The sequence below is a fragment of the Pavona decussata genome, unplaced genomic scaffold (assembly GCF_977016875.1).
Source record: "Pavona decussata unplaced genomic scaffold, jaPavDecu1.1 SCAFFOLD_114, whole genome shotgun sequence".
NCBI lineage: Eukaryota > Metazoa > Cnidaria > Anthozoa > Scleractinia > Agariciidae > Pavona > Pavona decussata.
Genome location: NW_028145528.1, coordinates 1,023,814 through 1,040,032, shown reverse-complemented (window position 1 = coordinate 1,040,032; position 16,219 = coordinate 1,023,814). Strand labels below are relative to the sequence as shown.

Sequence of the window (16,219 nt, the reverse complement as noted above, 5' to 3'; positions counted from 1 at the left end):
CGGCATCACATATTCAAAGCCAATATATATGATATGGCTAGAATTCGGATAAGACAGCTTTGCTCAGTCGTTCTTTTTATCAGTGGAAAGGAAAATATTTGAGACACTGCTTGAGACATAAGCTTGATTGAGTTTGAGTTATTTTCTCGTTGGTGTATCCGGCTGTAAAACCTTGAAGGTACAGTGCAACTTTCATTTTTACATATTTTATTTCAGTCTAATTCATGTTTTTAAGTCGTAAATTTACTTTAGGCATGTTTCAGCGCAGTGTCCGAAATTTTTGTCCGAAAATTGTCCGAAATGAGGGAAAAAGTGTCCGAAAATTAAACGTCCGAAATTTTAACGTCCGAATTTTTTTGCAAGTAATGTACAGTACGGACCGAGAAAACGAGGTTTATTATCTCGTTCTCTGAGGTTAATCGGGCGCTAGCCTCCCTCGGGCGCACGAGGAGCGCACGAGGAGGAAAAAGTTCAAATTTAGCGGGCCGTACAGTGAAATACGGCCAGCCGAATTGACCAATCACACCGTGCGTACTAACTGAGAGATAATAGAATTAAGATATCCCCCTAATCAACGAAAGCAAAGTAAATACCTGACCCTTGCGTCTGTTTTGGTTTTCGTAGTATGTGGCGTGTGACATGGGTAGAATCCGGCTTTGCTATTACTAAAAGAGGTTTAAATTGACTAAAATCATGACAACAACACTTGGAGGGTGGCAAGCTTTAGGGTAAATAAAACAACCAAAAAGGGTTTCTTTTGTGGTCTGCAACAAAAGCTCCACCATCTTAGATTTCTTGATTTTCTAAAATAAAATAAAAAAATAATAATAAAAAAATAAAAAAAATTGCAAACCTAGCTGTTGAATGTGATTGCCATGACAACTTCTAATTTCATGAATTTTTTTTTTATTTCATGAAAGATAACTTCTCTAAATACACCAACGCGTTTTAACTCAGTGTCATGATGATTAACTGTGGGTTAGGGGGAGGAGACGGCTGACATTTCAGACTATTCCACTGCAGGAAGTTGTATTGAACTACGTCACGAACTGCAACATTCATGAAATCTTTCAGTCTCACTGAAGCGAAGTAGAACTCTGGGGTAAAAGACAACAGAGCAAATACTCGAGAGTCACGAGGAAGTTTTTCCGCGTCTCTTGCCCAGTGAGACGGACGCTTACAATATTTCAAACGACGCTTAACTGGTCACATGGCTTAAGAATAATTACTTCACAAATCGGTCGACCGGGCTCATATGAAGAAGCCCTAAGTTTGATATTTGCTTCAGTACCGACCCCCGTGGAACCTACTAGTATATTTGGCAACTCAGTGTCAACAGCGTGACTACAATCTGATTGAAAACGAAACCAGTAATTTCAATCGGTGATGACCGTAAACTGGCAACAAAAGGAAACGATGCGGAAACAATCCCACCAAATAAAATTAAACACTGGAAACCCAAGGCAGTTCATCAGATCGTGTTAGACTGGCTTGGTACAAACAACTTAAAGGAAATGTTTCCCTCACATGAAGTTTTGCTGCAGACTGTGCTGAGCGTGCTGTTTGGTGCCATGGGTGGGATAATCATAGTGCTGTTTGTACGGATGTGGGAAAAGAACGGAGCAGCAGAAGTGAGAGAGAACAAAGTGCCACAGGAGAACGACGAGAGGTTTGGTTAAGAAAGTGAGTGGAACTGCGCAATGTTTTTTCATGTAAAAATCGGAGACGGTAATCTTTTCTTCATTGTTCTTTTTGTTTGTCCCCTCCTCTTGTTCCTTGTTTTACTTCAAAATGTACTGATGGTAGCAATCCGAGGTACCCTCTATTTTTTATAATACGTGCGATCGGCTTTTTACTCGCACTCGTGTGTTATTTGTTTTTTCGTTTTGCAAAAGAAAACTAGACCCCCTGCTCAATTTCTTGTTATCGAACTTTATTTTTTTAATGTGATTCGTTCGTAGACAATACTTCATCCACATACTTCGACTTTGGACAAACTGTAATTATGGCTTCCCTCCGCACGTCGCGCCTCCTTGTGGGAGGCAATCGCGCGCGAGCGCGATTCACTCGCTTGACCATATCTGGGCATAACAGAGCTAATGTCTCGCCCCCAAATTGCAATAAGACGCTGATTTTTGGCAAGTAGTCATTTTTCATCATGCTCTTTCCGATCATTCTAAAGGCCGATTTACACGGTACGACTTTGTCGCATGCAACAAACTTACGACAGGCCTACGACACAAATTGTTTCGTGTAAATCAAACCTGCAACTCGCATACGACTGTCGTATACGTCACAAAAAATGTCGTAGAATTTTAAAACATGCCTAGAATGATTGCCCACGTGCAATACCAAGCTTAAATACCCATGATGCAACTACACTAGAAGGACCCAGGCCCCCGGCCTGCTGCTCCCATGCCGCAGAAATATTTAATTTCATGCTAATTCGAAGCGACTCAATCGCCAGAAATGACATATCTCCAAGAAAAATATGGGACTGCTCGATGTCGAGGAACCCACCTGCCAACTCGTGAAAGTTTGTAAGCCAATCAAAAATTAGATTTGTTAAGTTTAGGGTGTAACGAGGTGATTTATCAAAATTCAGTCACAGACTCGAATTGTAAAAATCTGTGAGTCAATGAACAGTGAAGTTTGCAAAGAACGGCCTAAGGTCTTCGCATTCTCAACACCCAGTTGACTGAAAATCCACAAAAACATTCGTAACCCCCATGAAGCTCAAACGGGCTAGCTCCTTTGACGTGCCGGGCGCCTCGTATTCGCCGCACAAACAAATAAATAGCACTGGCTACAATTCTGTCAGTAGTTTCCGTTATAGAAAATCTGGGTAACGTTATAAATAGGGAAGATGAAGGCTCCATTTCCCACAATCGTACTGTTTATCCCACTCTTTTCCTATTGCCATTCATCTCACACTACAAAGAACGAACCGATGATGATCTCGAATTACTTATTGTTCCCTTTTCAGGTTTTTTTTTTCTTTCAAATTTTAGATTCAAGTCATGGACCCTGTCATGGACTGATGGCCCGTCACACTCGACGACATTTTTTTGTTTTCATCTTGTCAAGTCCTTGTCAAGACAGTTATTTTTTTTGCATTGTTTTTGTTAACATTGAAGGCCATCATGGACTCTTTGTATGTGTATTTCAGTTTCTCACAATTGTACTGCAACACCAACTTAACTCTCTGAATTGCTGTTAGTAAATATATTATCGCTGACAAATGTCTGACAAATTGTAAAACAAAGATCATGTATGCCAAGTTTATAGTGGTAAGGTGTCTTCTCGGATCGAACTGAGCTGATGTAGAAAGGCTTGCAAGAATTCCAGCTTACACATGTCGTTTTTTCTGCCCCGTACAAAGAAATAATTGTAACTTTTTCGTTGTTAGCAAATAAACAAACAATCCTACTGATACTACAGTTAAACCTCTCCACAACGGCTACCTTGAGGACAGAAGAAAGTGGCCGTTGTGGAGAGGTGGCCGTTATGGGGAGGTAGATGTGTAATATGACACCTTTTTTTTTCGGGAAGTACAACATGTTTATTGTGCTAAGTTCATGCTTACTGTAGCCTATAACGGCGATCCAATCTTAAATAATATATATAGATAAAATACACAATAAAACAAAATGTTAACAAGACGAAACGAGCAAGGTTCGCAACATTCGCTATATTATTGTAGACAATTTATGCTTACTGCAGCATTTAAATGGAACACAATCAAAATACGTATATCGTTAAAATGGATACAGAAACGTAATGTTCCGAAGATAAATGTCGATTACTGCATCAGTTTATAAAAAGGTGTTTTTTACAAAAAAGAACTGTACTGGCCGTTGTCGAGAGGTTATTTTGGCGGTTGGGGACGCACTTTAGTGGCCGTTGCCGTTGTAGAGAGGTTTAAACAAGAGCTAATGAATGGACTGTCCGCCGGGACAAAAAAAATGTGGCCGTTGTAGAGAGGTGGCCGTTGTGGAGAGGTGGCCGTTAGTGGAGGTTCGACTGTATATTAGTCACCGACTGCGTTGGGCGTTGTACATGCTGTCAAACGTACGGCTGTCTCAGTCATAAAAATGCTTACAAACAATCGATGAGATTGAGAGAGGCGAATAACAATTATCGTTCAAATGGAAAACAAGCAAGTCTGTATCGTGTTGAAATTTTGATGGTGTTGAAAAGTTGTTCATTTCACAGTACAGTTTAACAGTCTACCAGTGTATTAGCCCAATTCCCGAAGAAATAAAAGCAAGCAACCTCTCACCGTATACGATCGCGCTATCATTGATGGAAGAATGCAAGAATACGGACTTGTCTCCTGGCACGCAATCTTTTCATTGTGGTACAAGTAGCCTGCGAGCAAGCTCTCTTGGGGGTGGGGGGCGGGAGGGGGAAGGAGGAGAGACTATTCCTCTTTCCCCCTCCCGCCCCCCACCCCCAAGAGAGCTTGCTCGCAGGCTAGTGTTACACTCGCTAGTTCGTACGCTCTGCTTCATTCAACAAGGATATCCAGTTTTTTTCGAAACAGGTACATTTACACTTTATTGCTCAGGAGTTAGACATCCCCCAGGCCAGCAGGGGGCGGGCAATCAATGACATGTTAGTCTGACGTGATCATCGTTCAAAATCGTTCCTTGAACTGTTACAGTTTATATTTTTCCAAGTCACACACAGGATGATCAAGTGAACGAAATCTCATAATGGTTTCCGTTTATTGTTGTGTTTTTAGTTCAGAAGCGATAAGACGATTTTCTCGTCCAACCATGAGGTCGATAGTCTGGTAAGTATTGTTTTCCTTTGGCCAAACCGTAAGCTATCATTTCAAAGGCGGACGTGTTAAAATATTAATACAAACCCGGTTGATTGAATTTAAATAACACAAAATGTTGCCACGTGCTTCGCCGCCTTTGACCGCGGCTACACGAGCGATTTTTTGCTCGCGCAGGTAATGCGATTTTTTCAAATTTTGTCGCATCGCCAGCGCGAAAGGGTGGCGACACGAGTGACAAATTCTAGCGAGTTTGGCGACGAATTGAAAGCGACGCTAATCGCATACTTCAAGAGATCGAGACTGTGTTTGGCAGTAAAGGATGAAAATGCCCCCGCGGACGGCAAAGACTTAAGTAAACACAATATTGGCTTCCTTTCGATAACGACTGGTAATGAAACATTCTCGTCAATGAAATGGGTACTGAAAACGCCCACGGTTGGCAAGTTTGCATAAACTACAAACTACATAACACTGGACACTCAGGACACACACGGCACTTCATCAGATCGTGTTAGCCTGGCTTGGTACAAACAACTTAAAAGAAATGTTTCCCTCATATGAAGTTTGGCTGCTGAGCGTGCTGTTTTGTGTCATTGGTGGGATAATCACAGTGCTGTTTGTAAGGATGTGGGAAAATAATGGAGCAGCAGAAGTAAGAGAGAACAGAGAGCCACAGGAGCACGACGAGAGGTTTGGTTGAAGTGAGTAAAACTGCATGTAAAAATCGGAGACGGTAATCTTTTCTTCATTACTCTTTTTGTTTGTCGCCTTCTCTTGTTCCTTGTTTCACTTCAAAATGTACTGATGGTAGCAATCCGAGGTACCCTCTATTTTTTATAATACGTGCGATCGGCTTTTTACTCGCACTCGTGTGTTATTTGCTTTTTTCGTTTTTGCAAAAGAGAACTAGACCCCTAGCTCAATTTCTTGTTATCGAACTTTATTTTTTTAATGTGATTCGTTCGTAGACAATACTTCATCCACAACTTTGGACAAACTGTAATTATCGCTTCCCTCCGCACGTCGCACCTCCTCGTGGGAGGCAATTTCGCGCGCGAGCGCATCGCGCTCGCTTGGCCATGGAGTACTAAAGTGATGAGGTGACAAAAACTAATTTTTTGAAATTATGGGATTTGTTCGAATGATCGGAAAGAGCATGATGAAAAATGCCTACTTGCCAAAAATCAGCGTCTTATTGCAATTTGGGGACGAGATATTAGCTCTGTTATGCCCAGATGAATTGGTGGTTTTCACCTCACACATCGTCACGCAAGTAAAATAATTAAATCCTCAACCATTCAATAGATAAAGTCAAGAAATTGATATTTTGGAGAAGAGTGATACGTAAACAACATGTGAAAGCCACGGGGCTGTGCGATATCTCATAATGGAGTTATTCGAGAAAATGTACCACGGAAAATTACAGAGTTTAGTATGAGACGCCATGTTGGTGGACACCAACATAGCCACCAGCAACCAGCAAAAACATCTGGAGTTCACTTTGGCTATTTCAAAGCCTTTCTTCTCCCTACGGAACTTTCACACATTGACATAGACGTTTCTATTACATGTTAGCTGATCAGACCTAAAAAAACACGAGGCAAATCGATTTTTTCATGTACGTGACATGTTTAGAGCAGCTGAATCCTTCTGTCACGCAGTACGAAAAAATCTAAAATTCAAACTGCTCTATTTTCAAAACGAAGAATGCTATCCTGATGAAAACAAGCAAGCCGATTGAAATTTATATTTTCTTTTATGTGATGAAGATAAAAACCCAAAATTGCGTTTTGTTATGAATTTCAGTTTTTTTATGACGTCACGTGAAAACCAAGAATATTTTCCAAAACGTTTGGAATATATTCCAAACGTTTTGAACTGAGACAAAATTAGAAGGATTTGTATGGAGTCATTGACCGCAATTCTTGCTCTTTCTTCCGTTAAATGTGCATCCTACGAACAATGACCAACCTTCGCAGGAAGTACTTACTGCTTAAGGCTTACTGGAATCTTGAACGTTATCTACCGAATGACGATTTGAAAGAACTGGCCGCTGCGACTTTACGATCTGTCGCTCTAGAGTACACCAGCAGACGCGGTCCAAAACCTCCTGAAGCGCTCGTTAAGGCCATCGCAGAGCTAAAGAGGCGCGACGACATCGTAATTACAAAACCCGACAAAGGATCTGGAGTCGTTGTTATGGACAAATCTCAATACCTTCGCTTGCTATCTGAAGCCTCCATAAACGATACCAGCAAGTTCAGACCCGTTAGTCTAGAGAGGCCCAAAACTAAGGGTAGACCGCCAACCTACTACCACCCCCTCTTAGAAAAGGAAAAAAAATGACAGCCTCTTACGTATGGTACTACCTAAGCCGATCGCCGACTCTCTTCGTCCTAAAGGTTCTAGACTAGCCCACCTATACGGACTGCCAATGACTCACAAAGAACGTCTAGCCATGCGCCCAATACTATCGGCTACACAGACATATAATTATGCACTGGCCAAGTGGCTTGAGGATAAACTGAAGCCCTTATCGTATAATCAATATACGGTATCTGATACCTTTCAGTTTGTTGACGAAATACAAGGCTTGAAGATCAACAATGGTGAGCTTTTGGTGTCTTATGACGTAACCTCGCTGTTTACAAATGTGCCTCTTGACGAGACGATTCAGATACTGGCTGACAAAGCCTTAACCGATGACTGGTTTAATAAAACCACCAAACTAACACTCTCTAAAGCAGATTTGGCCGACCTCCTTAAAGGGGAAGTATCATGGGATTTTTGATATCTTTTGTTAAAAATGATGAAATAAGACCTTCAATCACCTGCCAAATAATTCTAGAATAACAAGAGGAAAGAAATCAACTTAATTCTTGAAAGAAACAACTTGTGATCTGTTCTAGCGCATTTTGGAAACAAAAATGCGAGAACTTGAAAAACATTAGCCGAATATTTTTCAAGTTTCAATCCAAACCGGCCAACCCTGTCGCTGGCCAGGGGCACTAATCGACAGTTTTATTGCACTTGGGTGATAATTTTTAACAAACTTGACAATTATTTCGTTGTTTCTGCTGACAGTCAAACATTTTTGGGTTTTGAAATGACAGCAAATTTTCGTGATACTTCCCCTTTAAAGCAGCTACTAAGAACCAGCTCTTTCCGTTTGACGGGTCGTTGTATGAGCAGATTAACGGAGTAGCAATGGGTTCTCCTCTTGGCCCATTGCTTGCAAATGTTTTCATGTGCTCCATCGAGGAAACTCTGCAACAGGATGGCTTGTTATCCCCGTTCTACCGGAGGTATGTGGATGACACTCTTACTTTTATGCCCGATAGAGTAACCGCTGACCACTTCTTACGCACGCTCAACCATTGCCATTCTTCCGTGAAATTCACTATGGAAACCGAACGTGACGGGTCGCTTCCCTTTCTTGGCGTGGAATTACTTAATCGAGCTCCCAAGATCGAAACCAAGGTTTACATCAAGCCCACCAATACAGGCCTCCTGTTTCACTACCAGAGCCACGTACTTGTAGATGATCGTTACAAACGGAGCCTAATTAACACCATGCTAGACCGGGCCTACCGATTATCTTCTGATTGGTCACATTTCCACGAAGAATGCGACCGGCTGAGAGAAGTGTTTAGTAAGCTTAAATACCCACAACACTTAATTGACACAGCCATCAAAAAGGTTATCGACACTAAGGTATCTGATCCACAGCCCTATCCATCGTCACAAGAGAAAGCGAACACCGTGAGAGTCATCCCATCGTTTAAAGATCAGAGTTCAGCGAACATTGTAAAACAGCAACTAAGTAAACTAAGTTTAAAAGTAGGACCTGCCATCCAACCTGCGTTTGTGAGTCGAAAACTCAATGAAGATCTTAAGGTGCAAGAAGCCAAGCCCTCCATTGTCAACCAACAATGTGTAGTATACAAATTTAAATGTAACCTGTGCGATGCAAGATATGTGGGGTATACACGTGGGCACCTGCATGAGCGCGTAGACGGACACAAAAGAACGTCGTCTTCCATTTACAAACACAACCATCTTCAACATAATGACCAGATACCACAGCGTTCTTTAGAACGGTTTCACGTACTTGCAAAATGCACCCGGCAGCAAATTTGATTGCCTCATTCATGAGATGCTATTCATACGCAAACTGAAACCAGGACTGAACGTGCAAACTGATTCAGTTCGCGCTAAAGCATTTGTTTAACCATCTATTAATATGTTAATTTTCAGCTCTAGCCTATTTAAATATCCGCATTCACAAACTGATTTTTTCTCTTGATAATGGAGTCAAGATGACTCCGGAACGTCGAGCCTTAAATCTCTCTGTTACTTTTGCAAATCAAAAATTAGACTTGTTAAGTTTAGGGTGTAACAAGATGATTTATCAAAATTCAGTCACAGACGAGAATTGTAAAAATCTGTGAGTCAATGAACAGTGAAGTTTGCGAAGAATGGCCTAAAGTCTTCGCATTCTCAACACTCAGTTGACTGAAAATCCACAAAAACATTCGTAAGCCCCATGAAGCGCAAAATGGCTAGCTTCTTTGGCATGCCGGGCACCACGTATTTGCTGCACAAACAAACAAATAGCGACTGGCTACAAATCTGTTAGTAGTTTCCGTTATAGAAAATCTGAGTAGCATTATAAATTAGGGAGATGAAGGCTCCATTTCCCACAATCTTGCTGTTTATCCCACTCTTTTCTAGTCTTTTTCTTTCCATCCTATTGCTATTCATCTCACACTACAAACAGCTAACCGATGATGATCTCGAATATCTTCATTAGTGTTCAGTCTTTTCATGTTTCTTTTTTCTTTCAAATTTTAGATTCAAGTCATGGACTGATGGCCCGTCACACTCGACGACGTTTTTTTGATTTCATCTTGTCAAGTCCTTGTCAAGACAGTTATTTTTTTGTATTGTTTGTGTTAGCATTGAAGGCCATCATGGATTCCTTGTATGTGGTGTATTTTAGTGTCTCACAATTGTACTGCAACACCAACTTAACTCTCTGAATTGCCGTTAGTGAATATATTTTAGCTGACAATTGTCTTACAAATTGTAAAACAAAGATGCCAAGTTAGTGGTAAGGAGTCTCCTCGATGATCGAACTGAGCTGATGTAGAAAGGCTTGCAAGAATTCCAGCTTACACTAACGTAGTTTTTCTCAGTGCCGCGTACAAAGAAATAATTGTAACTTTTTCGTTGTTAGCAAATAAACAAATAATCCTATGAATACTATAGTAGTTACTGCGTTGTACGTGTATTCTCAAACGCAAACTGTATTACTCATAAAAACGTGTGCAAACAATGGGGGAGCCAAGGAAACAATTGATGAGGATGAGACAGGATAAGAATTCTCGTTCAAATGGAAAACAAGAAGGTCTTTATCGAGTTGAAATTTTGATGGTGTTGAAAAGTTGTTCATTTCACAGTACAGTTCAACAGTCTACCAGTGTATTAGCCTGATTCCCGAAGGAATGAAAGTGAACGACCTCTCACCGTCTACGATCGGGCTATCATTGTTTTAACCTGTGATGCAAAGTGTTTATTGCCTTAACATTTCGCTCTTGGCCTAGAAAAGATTGAGGACAAACAGTACAACTCTAGCCGCAGCTTTTCAGACTTTTATCCTTGCTGAGACCTCTTTCAAAATTCTAAATTAGTTATCCAGTCTATTTACACAAGGAAGCTATACCTTTTAGACAAGAAACACTACAGATCACCTTGTAGAAAAGCGTGCACGTCTTTGAATCTTGAAAATAGCACATTTTCTTGAATTAATGGTTACGCTGATTAGGTTAATTCTTTTTTACTGAACGTAATTTCGAGTACGCAAAGTACAAACATACTAACGTACTCAACCTAAAATACCAACGTACTATAGTGAGTGTTGTTCCCTACATGTGGCTTGTACTGTTTATCTATCTATAGTTTTGGAGTTTCTCTGATTTTGTGTGAGAGTGTATCAAAATAAAAGTGTATATCCATTCTGAGACGTGACAACGCAGCAAGAGAACCCAGGGGGTTCGCAGACCTGCTCTAAGCTAAAATCATAATTAACTTTGCAGTGTATATCGTACAACCTCGTTCCCAGGGCTTTTCCCTTGTAAATTGAGAAAAGCCCTGGGAACTAGGTTGCATACTCTAGTGCTTTTTTTCCACTGATCGTTAGACCTAGTAAAGAAATAGGAGACTGCACGAGGCAAAGAACAGCGGGAATTGAACTCACGACCTCCGAGTTTGATCAGCGTTGCTCTACCGACTGAGCTACGAAGTCACATGGGAGCAAGGCGTGGGTGATTATGGTGGCTATACGACTACTATAGTTCAAGAAATTATCATAAAATTCAAATTTGCTCTTATCGCCTCTTAGCAATAATAAAAAAAGGAAAAAAATTGAAATTCTATTAACTTTCCTCCCTGACCTGCAAAGCAACTTTCAAATTTCTCAATTTTCCATCACTTAGTGAATCTCATCTACACGCGCGGCTTTTCAGAAAAAAAATACAAACGAGTAAAATATACAAGAACGCCGTCACATTGCTCGATAATGTCAGTTTCGACGCACAAATCTCCTTAGAACAATCCTGCCCTAACAAATTTACAGCAATTTACAAAAAGTACGGTGTAGTTGTCCTGGGAGGTATAACGCGGTCACAGTCCGGTACCGCTTTGAAAAGCTTGGGTTCCCTGGTATCTGCATCAGAGAAGGCCAGTATCGAAGCAATGTTTCCACAGCGGTAACAATAGTTAGGAGCTGACCAAACAGTAACCAGCGTCTCGTCAAACATGTACTTGTATCCTTAGTGGACTAGCTGGTGCGCTCGGCATATCAACTTCAAATTGTTGATGTGAACAAACTGGGAAAACAAACAAAAACAAGAAGCTGTTTCCAGCTTATACTCGGGCCATATTTGGCTGTGTGGTGCGTACAGCTTAAGGAGGTTAAATTACAAGCGGTTAGAGTAAGAATTCTTTTCGATATTCACGCAAGTTTTAGGCTCAAGAACCGAAACCGGTGTTAGATAAGAAGGTTGAATCTTGGTCAAGTTTCAGTCATTATTCGCTTTCTCCGAACAAGAGTGTTATTTTGTTTGTCCCGGTCTATTCCACAGCTGTTCACGTGCTGTGAATATTTATGATTACGTGAAGTCGTGAAAAAGGTAAAATTTACATAAATATATGCCTCTGCTTCTCAAGTCTTCCATTGTAAATTTTACCTTTTGCACGACTTCACGTTATGATAAATATTCAAATAACGTGAATAGCAGTGAAATCGACCGGGACAAACAAAATAAAATTCTTGTTCGGAGAAAGCGAATAACGACTGAAACTTGACCAAGATTCAACCTTCTTATCTAACACCAACCGCTTGTAATTTAACAGAAAAATCTGTGGGGGCATTTTAAAGATATCTCGATTTATGCAAAGTAGGAACTTTTGCATCCATCTGCGCTTTATTTTCACTTTTTTAAACATAAATATCTTAAAATCGGAGACACCCATAAAGTTCAATATACATTTAGAATGTTTTGCTATCAGGAAAGCCCCTTTGACAGAAAAGACAAAGTGTCAAGTTATAAATTTTCCAGAGATATTGGCGAAAAATGCTGGAATAAGCAAAATCACCCCATAAAAATTGATTCATTATTTACTTGAAAACGCTCTTACAAATTTTTTTCTTATTTCGCCTACAAGTTGTCTAGATTGAGTGGTTTAAATCCCTAAAGTTTCGTCATAAAGTGTTTGACTAGATTTCGAGATAATCGACAATATTTAAAATGAGGGGCTATGCGCTTCCGTTGCTATGGTAATAGCTGTTGCTTGGAAACTGATGAGAAAATTAACTTTGATCATATGTTGAGATGATGACGTAGTATGAAGGAGATCGAAGTTTATCTTGTATGCGAGATTCTAATTTCAAAACTTCCACCCTAAGTCCAAAAAAACTGCCTCGAGCCTCCTTAATATCTTTTAACAGTGATAACCTCCAGCATCGTCAATTCCCCCAAATAAGTAGCCGGCGACCAAGCTCTCTTGGGGGTTGATCCTCTTTCCCCCTCCCGCCCCCCACCCACAAGAGAGCTTGCTCGCAGGCTACCAAATAGATAGATACAGAGATATAGTGAGACAATAAGTAACCACCAGATAGAATTACATTTCTTGCAGTCAGAATGAAATACAGGGGAAAACGACATTTGTCATACGAATGCTTTTTATAATCCCCGGGCTTTAATCCTTACGTTTTCACCTTTCGTTTAGAGACAGAAACCATTTGTACGGTCCTAATATGTATGTGACGCCGGGTCAATGACGGATCGTAATTTTCGGTATGATCTAGACTCGGGGACGTGCGGCCCGATAGGGTATGGTTTTCAGGAAGTTTTGTCTTGAACGGGGTATCTATTTCATCACTTTCTGTCTTAAACAGGGTATCCCTACATGACCTAATGGCTTAAACAGATTGTGATTGCCAATGCATAAAAATACAGTAAGAAACTAGGGAAATTGGAGAATTATGTCTTAAACAGGGTCAGGGTTTGAACGCCCGGGCCGCACCTCCCTAACCAAGCCGATCTGTTGAGTACCCCCCCCCCCCCCCCCCGGGACCTAGAGTAACGATACGCATCACGCGTACGTTCATGTACGTTTACAATGTTTCGCTGTTAATATTTTGAAATGAAATTCAGGGGAAAGCATTTGTTATTCACCTTTCATTTGAAGACAGAAACGTTTCTACATTGATTGTTTTTCTATAGTCAACGTGAGACATCTTTATCTATCATGGCCCACGAGGTCATAGACTGATTTAGTTGCCAAATTTTCGGTTAAATAAAACTAACCTTGAGGCACTCAGGTTAGCTTAAAAAACACTCCGGTTAGCCTAAAGAGCACTCCAGTTAGCCTAAATAGCACTTAGCTTAGCTTATAGCTCCCCGGTTAGCTTACGGTTAGCAGTTTATGTTGGGGTTGTTCATGCCTCGCACGTCTGGCTCGCATATTGTTAACACTCCTCGCGGCCCGAAAACAAACTGACGCGACCGAGAATTTAACGAATTTGATAACACGACAGAAAACGTAACTCGTACCAGCCGAGTACAAAAAACAAGACCGAGAACAATAACTCGTGGCCCGAAGTCTTATCTCTCGGCCCATCGCGACCCCAAAAAGAAAAAAGAATTTGATAATGCTACCGAAACCTTAACTCGGTCCGCCTTACGGCCCGAGTAAAAAGCATTATTTGATAATCACATCATTTTGTACTCGGCAGTATCACCATCTGAGTAAACCATGCCTACAAGAAGGAAGATCGTTTTGGTACTGTTATTTTGTGTGATCATTGGGACGATGGCCTTGATTGAGCAGACAGGCCAACGTATACCGCGACGGAAGGCGCGATGCCTTCGTAACTGCCGTCTGGCTCTGAAAGAAAGCTCCAAAAGAGAAACGCAGGTGTGTTGTGGATTTTGCCTCATGCTATGATGGAGATGCATGTACTTGTCCATTGAAAACTTTAAAACGTGATCGGAATAATGACAGGATCGACATGACATGCATACCAATTGCATACCAAATCCACATTAGCGAAAACGACGAAATCGGGAAATCGAAAGAAGCAGAGTTTATTCGATAAAAACTAGAACCTTTGCAGCTTCTGATCCTGGACGTAACTGACGCCTATCTCATAAAAAGAAAACTGAATGAACGAGTTCCGGATTTATTAGTGATATCGTCAGCGATTTTGAGCTTACAAACCAATATTAGCTTAAATCATAAACAATGACTTCCTAATTCCAATGTGATGAAATTTTCTTTCTCTAGGCCTAGTTTTTCTAGTTCAGTCTTTGGGTTTAAAGTTATGTTTCTGACTCGCAAACCTCGGTCGTAAATTGAGAAATAACAAACGCAAGATTACATTCTTAGGATTCAATTCTTGCTACACTGGCGAATGGATAATGCGACTGCTGTCGCGGTAACTCAAGGAGACAGTGAGCATTAAATCATAAAATCGTCAGGTTTTTTTCTTTTTCTTTTTTTTTCTTTCATTCTGAAGTTTTAGTGAGAAATATGTGATGTAAATATAATTACATTTATGCATCATGGACCCGCTGAATCACGTAAGAAGTCTCGAAACAAGTAACAGGAATGTTAATGAGACAAAGCTCAGTCGCATACCAAGAGCAAACTTTGTAGTTAAAGTCATTTTTACACAATTTTTCTTTACTAAGTGAATAAATCTTTTTTTTTTTTAACGAAACTCGTATAGTGAGGCATAACTTCATCACAATGCTCCGAAGCGAATCATCCGCAACACGCACTCAAAATTTTCATGTCCCTTCTTGCTTCGCGGTTTGTTTATGACATTGAGGTCCTGCTGGGTGAAATGCTTGAGCGACTTCTGGATCTCTTTGTCTAGAGCACAACGCTCTCAATTAGAATAAATAAATCAATAGTCCTTAGCTGGATGACATCCTAAAATGTGACCATGCAAATGACAGCTGCCATTTTTACGGCCCTGTTAACTCTTTGATTCCCTCTATTAATGTCTATACTAATGTCGTCTTTTTCTCAACATCATCAGTTTTAAAATAGAATTGACCCTGGTCCCCTCTTCACTTCAACTGCAGCGTATAGTTTTTCTGTGGACAAGCGGAAATCTAGTGGTACCAAAAAAAGGGCCCGCTCTTTTTTGTAGTGTTCGTTCAAAAAATTAAACACAACGTGGACCCAGTATATTAGTATTAAGTAGAGCTAGTATCTATATTAAGTAGTTTATTCTTCTGGTGAATTTTATGTAGCATCATCTTTCTACAGCTGTCGCCACGAGTGATTCATCAGTAAAGTTCATAGATAAAGTGCCGATTCCTCAAAAAATATCTTGCTACACCTTTTGACACGATCGATTTTATCAGTGAAGTTCATAGATAAACAGGGCTTCCTCGGCAGCATGTCATGCGCCTCTGGCATACATGTGGTCTCGTTAACTTTCCTGAGAAACAAACTTTGAACATCTTATAGCTAATCACGTGCTAAACTCCATATCTTTCTTCCAATTAGGAACGCATGAGAGAAAAAATTCATTTGGAAAAACGGCTCAAACCTATTCATAGATGAGTGCAGTAATGCAATTTGCAAGTTTCGGATCAAACCGTTGCTGGGGAGCGGGTTGTATCGATCCTCCAAAATGCACTTTTTAATTTTTGGATGGGGATAAAGTTCGCTTTTCCGGCGACTGATTTCTTCTTGTCCTCTTAATATCATCGCCGCTGTGAAGTGCGAGCGCGCCAAAAGCATGTTTAACAGCACAATTTCTCTTTAGTCTCTTCACTGATTAACAAAAGCCCATCACTCGAAAACTTTTAAAAACGCAATTGTGCCTTTCGAAGTACAAATTGTTCT

At 40.5% G+C, this 16,219-nt stretch overlaps 1 protein-coding gene, 1 long non-coding RNA gene and 1 pseudogene across 9 annotated transcripts in view; all 3 read left to right on the top strand.

The window, feature by feature from the left end:
* Positions 1-1,425: 1,425 nt before the first annotated feature.
* On the top strand, positions 1,426-10,057 carry LOC146470045 (uncharacterized). Its single transcript, XR_014867035.1, has 2 exons — positions 1,426-1,683; positions 9,644-10,057. It is a non-coding gene; the product is annotated as an uncharacterized LOC146470045 (long non-coding RNA).
* On the top strand, positions 6,946-9,020 carry LOC146470046 (uncharacterized; annotated as a pseudogene).
* Positions 10,058-13,888: 3,831 nt separating the features above from the next.
* Positions 13,889-16,219, top strand: part of LOC146470040 (uncharacterized) — a 50,803-nt gene continuing 48,472 nt past the window's right edge. For 2 of the 8 annotated variants that reach the window (XR_014867032.1, XM_085122145.1), the window contains exon 1: positions 13,898-14,272. Coding sequence is in view for 5 of the 8 variants with exons in the window: in XM_085122145.1 (XP_084978271.1) it covers positions 14,111-14,272 (162 nt within the window). In the remaining 3 variants the exon portion in view is untranslated. Of the gene's footprint in view, positions 14,273-16,219 lie in introns of all 8 variants that reach the window. The other 6 variants (XR_014867031.1, XR_014867030.1, XM_085122150.1 and 3 more) reach the window with 5 other exon arrangements.